We start from the raw sequence: 14,401 nt of genomic DNA on the forward strand, positions 1-14,401 counted from the left end.
GAAACAGGACATGCCATAATACCTAACAACGGTTTCAAATCAGCATCTCTTGGATTCAAAATAGCAAAAAGAAAACTCTAAAAATCTTTTGTGGGGTCCAACGACGCTGGTTCTCTTCTCACCGGGGTAGATCTCCATGGTAACTGATGCTGAACACCTGAGCTGTTCCAGGTAATGTTCCAGAGATCAGCTCAGTGAAAGCAGGTGAGACAGGGATGTTTAACAGAACATGTGAGATCATCTGAACTGATACAGCTGAACGTGTGGAAAGACAAATTAAAATTAAGAACATTAGTTTTACAGTTTCATCTAATCTTTCAGGTGATGCTAGCTTAGAGTGGTTACCAACAGCAGCCATCAGTTCATGTGAGCTCTGAAGACCACCGTCTGTACATCTGCATGACGACACCATAGATAACAGCATGTGGATATATGCCAGTGAACATTCTCCTTTACTCTTATACACGTCTTAGATTTGATTATTTCATGGTTGCACTCTGATCACTGTTCCTGAACACACTAACAATACTGACTTTGATCAAGTTGAAAACACGAGGACTGTCAGCCGTTTGTTAGAATGTTTTTTATTGGACTTCAAAGCTGCTAAAACTTAGAAGAGCTGTTAACAAACCCTTTCACACAGGTTTGATATTAGAAAACAGCAGTCAGGAGAAGGGGTGCATCGTGTCCTCACAGTCAGTAAAGTGTTGATGAAAAGACACAAACGCTCAGATTAATATCAGAATGCAAACACATCGTCTTCAGTCCCTGCTGATCAGGGACACTACATTTCATCCTCTCTCAAGATAACGCCCTGGGTCTCTTCTGTTCCAGTGACACTGAAGGATGGAGTTCATTAGGGTTAGTGAGACCCTCCTGTAGACCCTCAGTTTAAGGGTTAGTGAGACCCCCCTGTAGACCCTCAGTTTAAGGGTTAGTGAGACCCCCCTGTAGACCCTCAGTTTAAGGGTTAGTGAGACCCCCTGTAGACCCTCAGTTTAAGGGTGAGAGTCTGCAGGGTTTAAACCCTACAGTCAGTCCCATCTATCACTCTGTTTCCGTTCAAATCAAATTAATTTCAGAGTAAAATCTGCTGATTGGTTGAAGTCGTCCTGATTGGTTGGAGTTTTCTGATTGGTTGAAGCCGTCCTGAGGAAACAGGAAGTTCTGAAGTGACGGAGGATTCTGATTGGTCGCTCAAGCCTCCAGCTGCCACTGCTGATCCTCTGAGGCGTCGCAGATCGCCATGGTAATGGAACCCTTGGAAACAGAACCCTTCGGCCTGATTGGTCGAGAGACGGAGAGACACTGACCAACGGAAACCTGGTACAGCCGGTTGGACTTCTGGGAGGGATTACATTAAATGTGAGTTTCATAGTATGTGTGCGTGTGTGTGTGTGTGTGTGTGTGTGTGTGTGTGTGTGTGTGTGTGTGTGTGTGTGTGTGTGTGTGTGTGTGTGTGTGTGTGTGTGTGTGTGTGTGTGTGTGTGTGTGTGTGTCACCCCCAGGCTCCACTGCTGAGACCCCCCCGAGCCGTGGCACTTCATCAGGCGGGGGGGGTCCAGGGTCCGGACCTCAGAGACGTCGAGACACAAGAGAGAGGCGAGAAGCAGCTGGCCGTCCTCATCGTACGACCACACCTACAGATACACATAAATATACAGATATACACATTATATACACATTATACACATTATACACATTATACACATTATATACACAGATATACATTTCACAGCACCAACATGCGAGTGTGTGTGTGTGTGTGTGTGTGTGTGTGTGTGTGTGTGTGTGTGTGTGTGTGTGTGTGTGTGTGTGTGTGTGTGTGTCACCTGCTCGGGGTCTTGGGGGTCACATGTCCTCAGCACCACGCCCCCCCCCTTCTGACTCGCCCGGCCCAGGGCCCCCAAACAACCCCCCGACGAGAGGGAGCGCAACTGAAACAGGAATTGAGACAACAGGAAGTAGAGAGTGAGATAACGATGATGCGCTCAGTGACTGATGATGCGTGGTGCGTTCAGTGACTGCAGGACTTAGTATACAGTGTGTGATGGTGCGTGGTGCGTTCAGGGTCTGATGATGCGTGGTGCGTTCAGTGACTGATGATGCGTGGTGCGTTCAGTGACTGCAGGACTTAGTATACAGTGTGTGATGGTGCGTGGTGCGTTCAGGGTCTGATGATGCGTGGTGCGTTCAGTGACTGATGATGCGTGGTGCGTTCAGTGTGTGATGATGCGTGGTGGGTTCAGTGTGTGATGATGCGTGGTGCGTTCAGTGTCTGATGATGCGTGGTGCGTTCAGTGTCTGATGATGCGTGGTGTGTTCAGTGACTGCAGGACTTAGTATACAGTGTGTGATGGTGCGTGGTGCGTTCAGTGACTGCAGGACTTAGTATACAGTGTGTGATGGTGCGTGGTGCGTTCAGTGTGTGATGATGCGTGGTGCGTTCAGGGTCTGATGATGCTTGGTGCGTTCAGGGTCTGATGATGCGTGGTGCGTTCAGTGTGTGATGATGCGTGGTGCGTTCAGTGTGTGATGATGCGTGGTGCGTTCAGGATCTGATGATGCGTGGTGCGTTCAGGGTCTGATGATGCGTGGTGTGTTCCGTGACTGCAGGACTTTGTATAAATTGTGTGATGATGCGTGGTGCGTTCAGGGTCTGATGATGCGTGGTGCGTTCAGTGTGTGATGATGCGTGGTGTGTTCAGTGACTGATGATGCGTGGTGCGTTCAGTGTGTGATGATACGTGGTGTGTTCAGTGACTGATGATGCGTGGTGCGTTCAGTGTGTGATGATGCGTGGTGTGTTCAGTGTGTGATGATGCGTGGTGTGTTCAGTGACTGATGATGCGTGGTGCGTTCAGTGTGTGATGATGCGTGGTGTGTTCAGTGACTGATGATGCGTGGTGCGTTCAGTGTGTGATGATGCGTGGTGCGTTCAGGGTCTGATGATGTGTGGTGCGTTCAGTGTGTGATGATGCGTAGTGTGTTCAGTGACTGCAGGACTTAGTATACAGTGTGTGATGGTGCGTGGTGCGTTCAGGGTCTGATGATGCGTGGTGCGTTCAGTACCCGGCCTCGCTGCAGGACTTTGGGCCTCCTCAGGCTCTTGTTGTTGAACACAGGCAGGTGTTTGTTTCCGTGAGTTTGCATCTCGGGGTAAACGGTGTCCAGGTACCAGCGGAACGTCCTACACTGCAGACGCTCCCTCAACGCAACACGATCACTGACGTCTCCGTAACCACGGTCACGCAGCTCGGGACGCAGAGACAGGAACTGCTCCTGATTGGACCACAGACAGGAAGTGAGGTCAGAGGACTACAAACAGGAAGTGAGGTCAGAGGACTACAAACAGGAAGTGAGGTCAGAGGACTACAAACAAGTTACCACTGAAAATTAGTGTGTGCGTGTGCGTGTGTGTACCTTGTACTCGTCCATCCACACGTGAGCCAGTCTTAGTGAGTTGTGGGCCATGGTGTCCCCCCCACCCGGGGATCCGTAGGGTCTCCTCTTCCTGAAGATGTGTCCGATTCTGGAGCAGGGGATGATCAATAACTGACCGCCACACATCCAGATCTATAGAGATAGATCATTATTATATATATATATATATAAAATATAATGTGGTGGCTTCACTGACGGTCTGTGAATCTGAGCCTCACCCTGAAGGAGATCTCCAGGTTCTCCCCGCCCCAGATGTCCATGCCCGCGTCGTATTGGCCGAGCTCGTTAAAGTACTTCCTGTTTATTGCAAACAGACCGCCGGCCATGGTGGGAGACCTGGGGGGGGTGTAAACAAACATGTTTACACCAACAACAAGCTGCACCCTGATTGGTCAGCTTTCTTCAGGTTGGTCTCCTGATTGGTCAGCTGGTTAGTCAGCTGGTACCTAATGGGTCTCCTAATTGGTCTCCTGGTTGGTGTACTGGTTGGTCAGCTGGTACCTAATGGGTCTCCTGATTGGTCTCCTGGTTGGTCAGCTGGTACCTAATTGGTCTACTGATTGGTCAGCTGGTTGGTCAGCTGGTACCTAATTGGTCTCCAGGTTGGTCAGCTGGTTGGTCAGCTGGTACCTAATTGGTCTCCAGGTTGGTCAGCTGGTTGGTCAGCTGGTTGGTCAGCTGGTACCTAATTGGTCTCCTGATTGGTCAGCTGGTTGGTCAGCTGGTACCTAATTGGTCTCCAGGTTGGTCAGCTGGTACCCAATTGATCTCCTGATTGGTCAGCTGGTACCTAATTGGTCTCCTGATTGGTCAGCTGGTACCTAATTGGTCCGGTGACCCCTTGAGGCCCGCTGAGCTCCGCGGGGGGGACGGGATCCCACTTGAAGTGCAGCCCCCAGTTGAAACCCCCCCTCACGAGGGGGGAGGGCGAGTAGGAGAGCGTGTCGGCTGAGATGATGTCGATCACGGGGCAGACCACCGTACGATGGTCTCTGAGCAGGGGGGTGAGCAGCGGCTGCAGCCAATCCCTGTTCACCTCGCAGTGGGAGTCCAGGAACACCAGCACCTCACCTGGGTGGGAGGGAACAAGGTGGTATGGATACAGATGTAGGGAGCAAGGATGTAGGGGTGAAGGATGTAGGGAACGAGGATGTAGGGAACGAGGAATTAGGGAACGAGGATGTAGGGAACAAGGATGTAGGGAACGAGGGTGTAGGGAACAAGGATGTAGGGAGCAAGGATGTAGGGAGCAAGGATGTAGGGAACAAGGATCTAGGGAACAAGGATCTAGGCAAGGAAATGACACAGTTTAAGGAGGTAAGAAATACCGGTCGCGTGTGAGGCTCCTATCATGCGTCCTCGGATGAGTCCTTCCCTTCTCTGGTTCCTCACCAGCTTCACTCTCCCCTTCAGCTCCCCCCCCACATGACGCTCCAGCTCCTCCTGCAGCTCCTCTGAACACACACACATTTATATAAATGTGTGTACACACAGTCACACACAGTCACACAGTCACACACAGTCACACACATTTATATAAATGTGTGTAGTGTGGGTTAGGGTTAGGGTTAGGGTGTGTGTAGTGTGGGTTAGGGTTAGGGTGTGTGTAGTGTGTATATAAGTGTGTGTACCCAGCTCGCTGTGGTCGTCCACCAGGATGACCTCGTGCAGCAGGGCAGTCGGGGTGCGTTCCAACACGCTGTGCACCGTCCTCAGCAGGGCGGACAGCGCCTCGTTGAAGAAGCAGATCACTACGCTGGTAGAAGGTAGATCCGGAGGGTAGGCCTTATCACGACACCTGAGGGGGGGGGCATGATCATCACTGAGACCCTTCAAAGCTGCTAACACAACTCTAGCTCTATAGATCCTCTACCTGAGGATCACAGTATAAATATGGATCCTCACTGGGGGTCTCTGGTGTCCGGCAGCTCTCTGTGAGAACCCAGTCTGGTGGAGATCAGGACGTTGAAGGCGTGTCGATGGTAACCCGAGTCCCTGAGCTCCTGATCAGCCTCGTTAAAGATCATCCCTACACACACACACAGTCACACACAGTCACACACACACACACACACAGTCACACACAGTCACACAGTCACATACAGAGTCACAGAGTCACACAGTCACACACAGAGTCACACAGTCACACACAGTCACACAGTCACACACACACACACACACACACACACACACACACACACGTCACACAGTCACACACAGTCACACACACACAGTCACACACAGTCACACACAGTCACACACACACAGTCACACACAGTCACACAGTCACACACAGTCACACACACACACACAGTCACACACAGTCACACAGTCACACAGTCACACACAGAGTCACACAGTCACACACAGTCACACACACAGTCACACACAGTCACACACAGTCACACACACACACACACACACACACACACACACAGTCACACAGTCACACACAGTCACACACACACAGTCACACACAGTCACACAGTCACACACAGTCACACACACACACACAGTCACACACACAGTCACACACACAGTCACACAAACACACACAGTCACACACACAGTCACACAGTCACACAGTCACAGTCACACACACACACAGTCACACACAGTCACACAGTCACACACAGTCACACACACACAGTCACACACACAGTCACACACAGTCACACACACACACACACACACACACACAGTCACACACACACATAGTCACACACACAGTCACACACACACACACACACACAGTCACACACACAGTCACACAGTCACACACAGTCACACACACAGTCACACACACACACACAGTCACACACAGTCACACACACACACACACAGTCACACACAGTCACACATCCAGAGTCACACAGTCACACACACACACACACAGTCACACAGTCACACACACACACACACACACACACACAGTCACACACAGTCACACACACACACACACACACACACACACATAAATATAAACGCATTTATAATAAACTTATAAAATAGACTAAGATTAGCAATCACCCATTTCCGGCGATAGCTCCGCTCCCCGATTGGACGGCTGCAGCCGAGGCCCCGCCCCCCGTGGGGCCAGGTCTCTGGTGATTGGCTGGCTGCGGGGCTTCAAGGGGGGCCGTGGTTCCGCCCCTAAAGAGAAGTAGAGCAGCAGCAGCACCGACCAGGTGGCCGAGGACACGAGGCAGCCGAGCAGAAAGACCCTCAGCGTGGCCATCGGGAGGGGGGGGGCTACATCACACTGTAAACAAGTAAACAACAACATGTAAACAACATGTAAACATTATGTCTGTGTGGTGCTGGCCATCTGGAGGGGGGGCTACATCACACTGTAAACAAGTTAACAACAACATGTAAACATCAACATGTGTCTATGTGGCGCTGGCCATCAGGAGGGGGGGCTACATCACACTATAATAAATTAGTATACGTCAGGGGGGGGTCTGTGTGTCTTATTGTGTGTGTGTGTGTGTGTGTGTCAGTGGGTGAGCTGCAGTCAGCTGATCAGCTGTTAATCATTCTGCTCTGTTCACAGACCCCACCCACACACACACACACACACACACACACACACACACACACACACACACACACACACACACACACACACACACACACACACACACACACACACACACACACACACACACACACACACACACACACACACACACACACACACACACACACACACACACACACACACACACACACACACACACACACACACACACACACACACACACAGTGTTGTTATAAACCATGTGAACACCGTTGTCATTAACAGCTGGTGTTACCGGACTCTGAGTTTCTGTTGCAAGATTAACGGTGTCCGATGATGGAACCCGCTAGCTTAGCCGAGCTATGGTTTATCGGGATCACAGCAGCTATATCTCTGTCTAACTGTGAAGCTACTCACGGTGAAGGAGCTGCAGCAGCTGGGTCCAGCGGGTTACTGAGGGGTACGGAGCTTATTATACATCCATGGTACCGACTCTCTGAAGAAGAACCGCTCTCTGATGCTCCGAGTTCTGCAGAGGAACACAAACACAGCGGCTAACTGCGTCACTTCCGCTCACTGCCTTCACAATAAAACTCATTGCACCAGGGCCGAATTCCAAAGTACACCCTACAACATGTTTTGATTAAAATACTGCGGTCAAGCCAGCCCGCACGTTTATAGTAACTCCCGGGAGGCTTATTGTGAGCATAGAGGAGTTTATTGGTTTCTGGTAGAACCGAACTGCGACCAGTTATTTTTCTATGCTTATTGAACGGCAACAACTTCAATGTCGCAGTGCCACCTAGTGGACTGGTGAACTAACATGCAATATATATATGACCTTACTAACATCACCTTCCCCTCAGGCAGGTTATATACATCCAACAGCAGTGGCGGCCGGCCCATAGGGGCGCTAGGGACGCCGGCCCCACCTCTTCCCACATGTTTGATTGTCATTCAAAATTAAAAATAAATAAAAAAATATATTTCCAACATTTTTTTTTTTTTTTTTTTTTTAAAGAACAAGGTAAATATTATATAGTTGGTATCATCTGTATAATCTACAATAAAATCTCGTTTAAAATTGTTTTACGATGTCTAAAGTTACTGATAAGTCACATGTTTCCTGCCTGGCCGCAGCGTGTATCATTACCCTCTCTCGTCCGGGCGGTAGAAAGGAGCCGTCAGCCAGAGCAGCAGCAGCCAACAAGCTGACTGCTGTTATCTGTAAACTATGTAAACTAGTTGTAAGGGCAATTCCTGTGGCACCATGGAGCATATGTGTGGGCTGGACCTGTATTTTACAGGAAAGGAGTGAGCAGAGGGTCGAGTTGTCGATTCTTGTTCAGTTTTCATCTTTCTCACCCTCTCAGACTTTGAGTTGCGCGCGCTGCTAAAGAGACGCCATGGAAACCAAACAATGGTGTAGCTGTATTAAAGTCCGAGTGGAAACAGTCGTGAGTAAATCTGTTTTTGTCAGAAATCGGGAGAAATGCGGGAGTCTCCTGCGAAAATCGGGAGGGTTTGCAAGTATGACACACACACACACACACACACACACACACACACAATGTTCGTATTTAGTCTCCTGATTTTAAATACCCTAGTATGGTTTTGTCACCATTTCCATAGTCCCACCAAAAATATTTTCCACCAGCTGCCACTGTCCAACAGGAACATTGTAACACTGTAACTTAATTTTGTCTTAAACCTAACAGGTGACTCACAACAGTATTATCTATTCCCTTCTTAGCTCAGCTGGAAGTATTTAAGGTAACTGGGTAACTTCAGTGCTTGAATTGGGCCGGTACTCACCGGTACGCAGTACCGGCACTTCTGATTTTTACCCTTGTGGTACCGGCACTTCTTACTGAGTACGTGCCGGTACTCAGCCGCCGGCAGCCGGCGGGGCACGTCATGACGCATGTCAACAAATATGCCGGCGACATCTCATGACGCATCTCATGACGCAACTCTGACGCACCGCCGCGATAGACTAGAGCAGAAAATACATCACATAACGACGACGTTAGCATTTCAAAAATGTTAGCGTGGCTTAATAGTGCGAAAAGACAGCGGTTGTCGCCGGACAAGGACCCGAATGCAAATACAGAAAATGCTGTGCCTGTGTCTGAAATTGTGCCTTCTCTCGTCGACCCTCCTGCTCCAAGTTCAGTAGCACTAGCTCCAACAGAGCCTTCTCTCCCGCTAACGTTAGCTGCTGCTGGCGCAATTACCACCAACAACACCGGGCAAAGTGATGCACCTGACTGTTGGACAAGGGACCAGGTGGACTATTTTTGCAAGACCAATGAATGGCTCATTATTAAAGACAAAAAGCTGGGATGTCAGATAGGTAAAGAGGTGAAATATTTGGGAAAACACACTGGAAAAGGACTGAAACTCTCGATTGAATGGGGTGAGTGTGCAGTGTCTCATTTTGGTAGTGAGAAGTGCAAACAACAAGCTAGCCTGAGAAAAAAAATCAAAGAACACAAAGAATCACAAGCCCATGTAAAAGCTGCTGACATACTTCAGTCTGCTTCACGTGAAGCAATTCAAAAGCAAGTGCAGTCTATGCATAGATCAGAATACGAGACCACTATCAGAGTTTTTCGAACGACATTTAAATTGGAAAGCATAGCCGGCCATTCACGGACATGCCAATTGATTTGAACTTGCAGAAACTGAACGGGCTGAACGTGGGCAGGGTTTTGCACTCTAATAAAACCTGCGGTGAAATCATCGACCACATAGCAGATGAGCTGAAGACAAAAATGGCCAAAGACATTATAGAAAACAAAAGAAAACTCTGTGTTTTGGTCGATGAATCTACCACTATTAGTGGTAAAACTGTGCTTGTTGTGTGTCTACGCTCAGCATTAGCTGATGCTGAGCCCGAAACGTTTTTTTGGGAGCTGATCGAGTTGGATGGAACAACTGCTGATGACATCACAAAGGCTTTAATGGAGTGTCTTGGAAGACATTTTAACAAGGACTTTTTAGGTCAGTGTTTAGTTTCTTTTGCATGTGATGGGGCTTCAGTAATGCTAGGGAAGAGAACAGGCGTTGCAACCCAGTTGTGTAGTAAATTCCCAAGCCTGTTTGTGTGGCACTGCTCAAATCATCGACTAGAGCTGGCAGTTGGGGATGTGGTCAAGGAGGTCTCAGGGGTCAATCATTTTCAAATCTTTTTTGATAAACTCTACTCATTGTTTCATGCCTCGCCCAAAAATCAGAGGCAGTTAGCGCAGTGCAGTGTTTCCCACACAATGTTAATACTTGGGCGGGCCGCCCAGGTATATTAAGGCCCGCCCAAGTATATTTCGGACCTTTTTTTATTTTTTGTATCCGTCCGCGAGCGACGCCATCTGCGAGTGATTAACTAATGGACAATGAGCCCGCGCTCTACGTCTCCTGTGCCTGTTCGCTCTGCGGTTGATTAACTAGGGGACAATAATCCCCCCCTGTTCGCTCTGCGATCGATTAACTAGTGTATGATCCCTCGCTCGACACCTCCTGTTCGTGCTGCCATCGCGTGGAGGGAAACGAGAAACGGAGAAGACGACGTTAATTTAGAAGACGCGGACACTAAGGTAAAGTAACTATTTTCTCCTTATTGTGTTGTTGTTTTCTGACTTTGGTAGGAGATTCGAATTATTTGAAGTTAGTGGCAACTAAGAGTGTATTTAACGTAACCAGGCCTACTTTGCTGCGTGCAAGTTACGTGTGCTAAATTAAATATAAAAAAGATTATAATTCGTTTTCTCTTCGGGCTATGCCAGTTAGAAGGACACAGATTAACTTTAGCTAAGGTTAGACTGTTAATTTCCCCTGCATTACTCCTCAGATATGAGTATTCAAAAATATTTTAAGAGAATACGGCGTGAGGATGAGGAGGAGAGACGAGGAGAGGAGGAGAGACCACAGGTAACTTAGCCAATGTTAGCATTTTGCTTGCAATGGCAATAATAAATGCATAAGTCTCAATAATGATATATGTCGGTTCATTTGACCTGAAATTATACAATTTCAGTCAACAGTGAGTTGCAATGCAGAGACCAAACTAGATTCAAGCTTGTTTTCAATTCTAGCCGGTGGTCAGTGAAGATGCTGACACAACTAGTCAGAGTACTGAGGGAGAGGCAGCAGGTCCCAGTGTGGTAGAAGCAGCAGCAGGTCCCAGTGTGGTACAAGCAGGTGCAGGTGAACAAGCAGCACAGTTCCAAGCACCACAGACACAGACACAGACATAGTATAATAGCAAGGAGAACTCTACCATTTAAATGCAGTAATAACAATGCATTATTTTCAGATTCCAAGCATCGCCACTCAGGATGGAACCCTGATTGGCTTAAAATGCCACAGTTCAAGAATTGGCTCTACCTCACCCAGCATGGTATGAATGGCATTTGCAAGTTCATATTTGTAATAAAACTTATTTTTTGTAAGAATTAACACGTTTTTCTTTTTAAAAAGGAATGTTTTGCCGAATCTGCAGGCTACACAAGCCTCCAATAAAGAAAGGCCCCTTAAAACGGGCTTTCATAGAAGTTGGGATTCTTGTTTTCCGCAAGGATTATATCGAGCGCCACATCTCCTCAGAGCCTCATCAATATAGTGTTAAGCATCAGGTCTCACTTGCATCAGGTATATCATTTTTTTATGTAAAGCTAATTTCTGCAACCTATCAACCATGTTTGGCTCATATAATGAATTATGTCTTTGCCCTCGGTCTAGGCTACTCAGTGATGCAGGCTTTTGAGCCCACAGTTATTATGGAACATGAGGCCATCATAGGTGGATTCAAATGTCTTTACTGGCTAGTAAAGAACGAGATTGCTCACCACACCAACTACCCTAAGCTCTTAAGTTTAGCTCAGCTTTTGGGTTGTGATTACTTTGAAAAGCTGAAGGTAAACCTAGTACAAAATGATGCTTGTGAAACTAAGAACTTTGACCAGCTAAATGTTAAATGATGTCTTTTTCTCAGGTGGATCAAAGAAACAATTATCAATCACACAGAATAGTGGATGAAATGCTGGAGATCCTTGCAGAGATAGTAGAGTCGCCTATTTTGGAAGAGATAAGGTCATCTCAAGCAATCAGCCTAGAGGTTGATGAAACCACAGATGGATCTGTAAACCGCCAGCTGGATTTACATGTTAGGTGGGGTATTTTTTAAAGGAATGATGTGCATTTAAATAAAGGCCTAGTTAAACTTAATATTTATTAATATGTGTGAAAACCTATACATTTTTATTTTAGACACCTGGATAAAGAGGGTTATGTTTTCAACCACTTCCTTGACCTGGTAACTCTGGAAGATGGGAAAGCTGACAGCGTTGTTGCTGCCATCAAGAGTGTACTACAGAAGAAGGATCTCCCGGTAGACAGGCTCTACGGACTCGGGACAGACGGTGCAGCAGTGATGACGGGTATGGAGTTTATTGTTAAATCTAATGGATTGTGTGAAATGTGTATTGTCAGCTGTTATTAAAGGAAACAAAATGACGCCCTCAACACTGCATTTAATTCTTAAACTTAGGCCGTCTGAATGGAGTGGCAAAGCAGCTCACAGACAGTTTTCCAAAGCTGGTTTCTGTAGCGTGTGCTGCTCACAGACTAGCACTGGCATGCAAAGATGCCTCAAATGCTGTCAGGTATATGGCAAACTTCAGGAACCACCTGCAGGAACTGCACCTATTCTTCAGAAATAGTGCAAATAGGTCAGCCACACTGAGTGCTGCCGCTACCACTCTAGGTCTGAACGACTTGAAAGTCAAGGTGTGTTTTCAGTTTCACCTATTTTCATAATACTATTGTGTTGTCATATTATTTACATATATTTTTCTTACCAGTGTTTCTACTTGTTGTTAGGAGGTGAAAGATACAAGGTGGCTATCGCAGCACCTAGCCGTTCAAAAGCTCCAGAGGAACCTTCCAGCTGTGCTGGCTGCTCTGGCGGAAGAAGCGAGCACAAGGAAGTGCCCAGTGGCCAAAGGTCTATACACCTTCTGTGCCACATACCGCTTTGTGGCTGCCCTCTACCTTCAGGCAGATGTGCTGCCCCACATTGCAATGCTGTCCAAGGTGTTTCAGAGAGCTGATGTGAACTTTCTCCACATAAAGGAGCAGGTAGATTACAAAGAAATGCATTTGATGCTCCCAGTTATTTGCATTATCCATCCTATTATATTGTTGTCTTTTTCCACATTTAGGTGCCAGTCACACTTGTTACTCTGAGGAGAATTCTGGAGGCAGGCGAGACCCCACTCCCCGGAACGTTCCTTGCTCGCCTACACCAAGACTTGGACAACCCAGGTGGACTTGGGGCGTTTAGCATTGCCGGAGAGGAGGAGAGGATCAGGAGGGGACACGGAATTCTGGAGCGCCCCCGGGAAGATATGTGGGCCAGATTTGTCAGAGATGTAAATACATCCCTTCTTACTTTTACATTCCAATATTTATTTTCCTTGAACTGAAAAATGTATAATATCATTCCAGGTCCTCAAACCTTACATCTGCAGCCTGGAGAGCAACATTGAGAGCAGGTTCCAGCATATTGAAGTGCTGTGGGCCTTCAGTGTCCTGGGTCCAAAGGCAGTTACCTCCAATGATGTAACCAACATTTCAATGTTGCAGACCCTTGCCAACAAATTCATCCCAGGGCAGGATGCCACAGTTATCCAAGAGTGGACCTCCTACAAGCAGCATGTTCTTGAAGGAACATTTAAGGTTGGTAAATACTTAAATTAATATGAACTTGACGGTTAGAATTGCTTGTTTTGACATCTGTAAATGTTTCAATTATACTGTATACTCATTTGCCCTGCCTTGGCTAATCTCTGAAGGACAAGACACAAGCTGAGATCATGCAGCTCCTGGCCAGTGAGAAGGACGAATGGGCAGAAATATACCCAAACCTCAGCCTTCTCTCTTCAGTGGGGTTGGTCATCCCTGTCTCCAGTGTAAACTGCGAGAGGGATTTTTCTACGATGAACAGGGTAAGTGTCATTCCCTGTTGCATGTCATTCTGTATAGTTCATTTAAAACAAACTGTCTGTTTTACAGGTGAAAACTGACCTGAGAAACCGACTGAAAGGGGAGCACCTGGCTGCATGTATGCGGATAGCAGTCAGTGGACCAGCACCAGAGGCATTCCCATACACACAGGCGTTGGAGCTGTTCTTCAACAAACCCAGACGGATGAAGTGCTCTGACAAACAGTGCCATCTTTGTACAAAATGAATATTGCCATACAGTAATGTAAAGTTAATGAATAAACATGTTGTTAAAACTTGTTGTTTGTCACATGTGTTGCACATCACAAAGCCCGCCCCGCGGTCCGCCCGCACCGCGCTCCGCTCGCAGCCCCCCCCCTGGCACCTTCCCCCCCAAGTATATTTCAGATCTGTGGGAAACACTGCAGTG

The 14,401-nt window shown here is 47.5% G+C and overlaps 2 protein-coding genes across 4 annotated transcripts; one reads left to right on the top strand and one right to left on the bottom strand.

Moving 5' to 3' along the window:
- Positions 1-568: 568 nt before the first annotated feature.
- Positions 569-8,268, bottom strand: galnt11 (UDP-N-acetyl-alpha-D-galactosamine:polypeptide N-acetylgalactosaminyltransferase 11 (GalNAc-T11)). 3 transcript variants are annotated; one of them, XM_079695664.1, is made up of 13 exons: positions 8,121-8,268; positions 7,385-7,496; positions 6,475-6,706; positions 5,350-5,473; positions 5,076-5,242; positions 4,773-4,898; positions 4,266-4,515; positions 3,663-3,780; positions 3,424-3,576; positions 3,073-3,282; positions 1,833-1,937; positions 1,503-1,640; positions 569-1,344 (listed from the first exon to the last, which is right to left on the bottom strand). In XM_079695664.1, exons 3-13 carry the CDS (start codon positions 6,680-6,682, stop codon positions 1,198-1,200), a joined length of 1,746 nt encoding a protein of 581 aa, XP_079551790.1. In that variant the 5' UTR covers positions 6,683-6,706; positions 7,385-7,496; positions 8,121-8,268; the 3' UTR covers positions 569-1,197. The 3 variants fall into 3 exon arrangements, with proteins under 3 accessions (XP_079551790.1, XP_079551789.1, XP_079551791.1); XM_079695663.1 differs by lacking the exon at positions 8,121-8,268 and having other exon boundaries at positions 7,385-7,542; XM_079695665.1 differs by lacking the exons at positions 1,833-1,937; positions 8,121-8,268 and having other exon boundaries at positions 7,385-7,542.
- Positions 8,269-10,464: 2,196 nt separating this feature from the next.
- LOC307027418 (zinc finger protein 862-like) lies at positions 10,465-14,357 on the top strand (the record flags this gene model as incomplete). Its single annotated transcript, XM_079695662.1, has 13 exons — positions 10,465-10,563; positions 11,062-11,173; positions 11,283-11,366; positions 11,447-11,617; positions 11,708-11,883; positions 11,961-12,136; positions 12,236-12,405; positions 12,516-12,754; positions 12,848-13,105; positions 13,189-13,398; positions 13,475-13,705; positions 13,822-13,974; positions 14,042-14,357. 13 exons carry the CDS (start codon positions 10,465-10,467, stop codon positions 14,216-14,218), a joined length of 2,256 nt encoding a protein of 751 aa, XP_079551788.1. The 3' UTR covers positions 14,219-14,357.
- Positions 14,358-14,401: the final 44 nt, after the last annotated feature.

The sequence above is a fragment of the Notothenia rossii genome (assembly GCF_949606895.1).
Source record: "Notothenia rossii genome assembly, contig: scaffold_184, whole genome shotgun sequence".
Lineage (NCBI taxonomy): Eukaryota > Metazoa > Chordata > Actinopteri > Perciformes > Nototheniidae > Notothenia > Notothenia rossii.